The 4,062-nt window shown below is 45.0% G+C and overlaps 1 protein-coding gene across 1 annotated transcript in view; it reads right to left on the reverse strand.

Annotated features, from left to right (window-relative positions):
* Positions 1-211: 211 nt before the first annotated feature.
* The window catches only part of LOC138978042 (alpha-(1,3)-fucosyltransferase C-like), a 5,975-nt gene continuing 2,124 nt past the window's right edge, over positions 212-4,062 (reverse strand). Inside the window, exons 2-3 of the mRNA XM_070350669.1 lie at positions 1,651-2,494; positions 212-1,325 (exon numbers count right to left, since the gene is read on the reverse strand). Coding sequence (XP_070206770.1) covers positions 561-1,325; positions 1,651-2,490 — 1,605 coding nt within the window. The 5' untranslated portion in view covers positions 2,491-2,494 and the 3' untranslated portion in view covers positions 212-560. The remainder of the gene's footprint in view (positions 1,326-1,650; positions 2,495-4,062) is intronic.

Raw genomic sequence — 4,062 nt, forward strand, 5'->3', positions numbered from 1 at the left:
ACAGACCGTAACATTAAATAGGCGAATGTATTACTATTAGCAGGAAAGTCAGGGTAGCGATAACCAGGCCCAGCATCATTCAGGAACACTGACATTATTTCTTGATCATAAGGCAAAAAAAAAAAAAGTTGTATGTTTCTGGTCACCCGACCCTACCTAGTTTTTTCCCGCCGACCCTAGACTTTTTTTTTTATTGCATTAAATTTTGTAAAAAAAAAAAAAGCAAAAAAAAAAAAAGCGTCAAAACGAAAGTAACAGACGGCAGACGACACAAGGGGGATAACCCCGCATCCCTTTTGTCTCATTTGTTTTGTAATGTGTTGTCTTTCTCTTTGTATAGTAAGTCCAGTCTCTTTGCGTCACTGTATAGTTATTTTCTACCCTGACCAACAAAAAAACAAAAAACAAAATAAAAATCCCTACCTACCTACCCTATTTTTTGTAGCCATGTTACCAGGAACATACAACTTTTTTTTTGGGCCTAAAAGACAGCATTCATTTCTCAGGCTGGCACAGCCGCATGAATTTGAACAGTCCTTGATTGTTTTGATTGAGTGTTTTCACGGTGAGATTGGTCTTGCGATATTGCAAGAACTTTTCTCCAACCAGCGTCGAATGTCCCGGTAGCGTTTCCTGGTAGAATCCAGATGATGAAGTTTGTAGCAAAGGTGGCAGAGACTAAGATCTTCTGTGCTCTTTGTTGCGCGCACCCAGTGAGATCTTCGCCACAGCAACTGACTGTACAGTTTCCTGCTTTCCATAAGTTCCGTCAGAAACTCCGCCAGTTGTTTTGGGGAGTCGAACCAGTCAGCATCCACGAACGTCCCTTCAGGAAAGTACGCCGAGTAGTCCGTCCCTCCGCGCACAACCGGAACTATGTGCATGTCTTCCTGCCATGCGCGGTAGAACACTTCCGTCACGTGATCCCTGCACAGATTGTCCTCTAAAGCCAAGAGGAAGAAGAACTTCTTGGAGAGAACCTCCGAGCAAGACATACCATCCCTAGCACACGTTTTGTTGAAGCAGGGACCAAACTCAGCCACACGCATGTGTTTCCTCAGTTCCTCCACGAGTTCGTTGCGTCTGCTGGGCGTTTCTTTCGAACAAGTGCGAGGCATCCAAGCCGCCGCCTTGGTTTTGCCTTTGGTCAGTTCCAGGTAGTAGTCCGCTGACCGGATCTTACGGGACTTTTTCAGCAGTCCGAAAGGCTGCCAGATGTCCGAGTCACGTCGGTATGTCCATGTCCAGTTGAAGACAGTGTTCCATGCAGGCGGCCATATTTGTTGTTGGTACAGAGGGGGCGCCATCGTGTGAAGCACATACGCCTGTCCGATAAAAACAAACGATTAGAGTGTTTTCCCATTCCTTTGTGTTATATGTGGATATGCTATCGTTCTCTTTATCTTCCTCTGTATCTATTCTAACGTACGACGACAGAAGACGTAACCTAACAGAGGATCAGTCGTACCACAACATAGCCTGTGTAATATGACTCAACAACAGGTTGTTAATGCAAAAAGAAAACTGAAGGACTGAAGTAAACAAGCAAGCAATCAGCCAACCAACCAGAAAACCAACCGACCAACCAACCAACCAACCACGGACGTCATGTATCCTGTTTCTAAGATACGAGAAGTAAGAACATCTCACCTGGTCGCTGTGAACCCTGGAAGGGGGAGGGTGCTTCTTGTCGATTCTCTCAAAAACAATGGCGTCGGCTGCTACGTTTGGCGGGAGCGGGTAGATAACCTTACAAGCAGAGATGGGGCAGTCGGTAAAAACACCCTTCTTCTTCATGATGGCCTGCGGGTTTTCAGGCTTGTACCACGTGACGATCTTCTTGTCGGGCTTCTGTATTACGGCGTTGGGGTCGATGAAAGGAGAGACGAAGGTCTTCAGTGGTAGGTTGCTGAGGTTGGAGAAAGGTGTGAGTCTCCCGGGTCCAGATTTCGACTTGGGATTTTCCTCCGAGCTGGGCCTAGCCGGAGACGGTTTGGTAATGTTGGAGGGTTTCTGTACTGTTTCTTTCTGGGCCTGCTGCTGGCTGTTGTTCACTCCTGGATTACCCTGCTGGGCTGGCACCCCTTCCTGTTTGTTGGCATCCACTTGCATTTCCACCACCCCGCCACCACCGCTCACTGTTGGAGGAGTTGGTACGGCACTCACGTTATGGGCCTTCTTGGGCAGTTCGTCCTTCAACCATTTGGCTTTGCCGGCCTTCTTGTTGTTCTTCTGGTCGTTCTTAGAGTTCTTCTTGTTGTCTTTGCCAGATCCTTTGCCCGTGCCTTTGCCTGCTTGCGAAGGGTCCAGTTCAGCTATGGACTGGGATCTGACCACCTCATCCTTGGGCAGGTCGACCATGGAGATCTTGGTGGGGTACCGTGAGGGCTGGAGGGTCAGGAGAACCACGCAGGTGAAGAAGACGACGATCATGAACGTGCTGCTGAGACAGCGCACGTTGCTTCCTTTCAGTACGCCGATTCGCGCCATGGGGCTGACAGAGACAAAAGAACAGAGGACAATAAAAAAACAAATTAAAACATTTAAGAATATAGAATACCCGCACAGGCAAAGTCTAACGGTAACCTAGCTGATAGGTAATTACCTACTGTTGATATGATAGGTAATTTACCACTGGTGATATGATAGGTAATAGCTCACTGTTGATATGATAGGAAATTGACCCCTGTTGATATGATAGGTAATTTACCACTGTTGGTATGATAGGTAATTAATACTCCACTGTTGATATGATAGGTAATTTCCCACTTGTGATATGATAGGTAATTTACCACTGTTGATATGATAGGTAATTCATACTCCACTGTTGATATGATAGGTAATTTACCACTTTTAATATGATAGGTAATTTACCATTGTTGATATGATAGGTAATTAATACTCCACTGTTGATATGATAGGTGATTTCCCACTGTTGATATGATAAGTAGTTTTGCACTGTTAATGGGATAGGTTATTTTGCACTGTTGATATAATAGATAATTTCCCACTGTTAATGGGATAGATTATTTTCCACTGTTGATATGATAGGTAATTGACCCCTGTTGATATGATAGGTAATTTCCCACTGTTAATGGGATAGATAATTTTCCACTGTTGATATGACTAAGTCACCGGGATAAACTTTGTTGGCCAGGGTTTTACGCGGGATAAGAGATCCCTTCACTTTGACACATATCAAACGCCAACAGGCCTGGCTGCTACCTGTACAGAGCATGCCTTTTTTTGGATGATTTCATTTTGCTGCTTGACATTGGTGTCAGGTCCCAACATTCAGGAAAATATTTTCCTATAGACTGCACAGAAAGCAGCCGAGCTACAGTAGGTCTCTGTTCAAAGTCGATGATTGTTGTTTTTCGCCCTCACGTTGAAACCATTAGGGGCATGTTCCCGGGTGTTACCCCGACTTCAGATGAGATACACACGTGTATGCGTGTTTAGGTGTAACCAGCCACCTGCATGTATGGCAGAATGACCGAGGTCTTTTACGTGCCACTGTGGTGACACGGGGTGGGACATGGATACAGTCTCTGAGTCTGCCGGCCTGGATTCGAACCCGTGACCCTCTGTTCAATGTTTCGCTAAAGGCTACTTAAATCCCAGGAGCATGTCTAGCCAGACCTCAGTTGATCTGTCAACTGGTCTACACGGGAAAGACGTTGCCTTTAAAACGGACAATTTCGTAGATACAAGAGAGGAAACAATTAACAAAGCAAACGACCTTGTGAGATACAATTGTGCACACTAGCTTCAAATGCATGTCCACGTAACTGCTGCACATATATATCTGCAGCGAAGGCTTATTGATCCCTGATACAATGACATAAGGCCACCGTCCCAAAAATATGTACGTAATTAATGAAGAGAAGGTTGTGCAGACGTTTAAAGACAATTCTTGGCCGAAAGGAATATCCCTGTCAAAAACATTGTCTCAAATCACACGAAGCGTTACACCGTTTGGTTTGGGGGTTGGATTAATGGTGTTTTAAGGATGATTTATATGTTTGTCTCACACGTTAATAATTATATCTTATCATGTGT

Source organism: Littorina saxatilis, linkage group LG1, assembly GCF_037325665.1.
Source record: "Littorina saxatilis isolate snail1 linkage group LG1, US_GU_Lsax_2.0, whole genome shotgun sequence".
NCBI classification, from domain to species: domain Eukaryota; kingdom Metazoa; phylum Mollusca; class Gastropoda; order Littorinimorpha; family Littorinidae; genus Littorina; species Littorina saxatilis.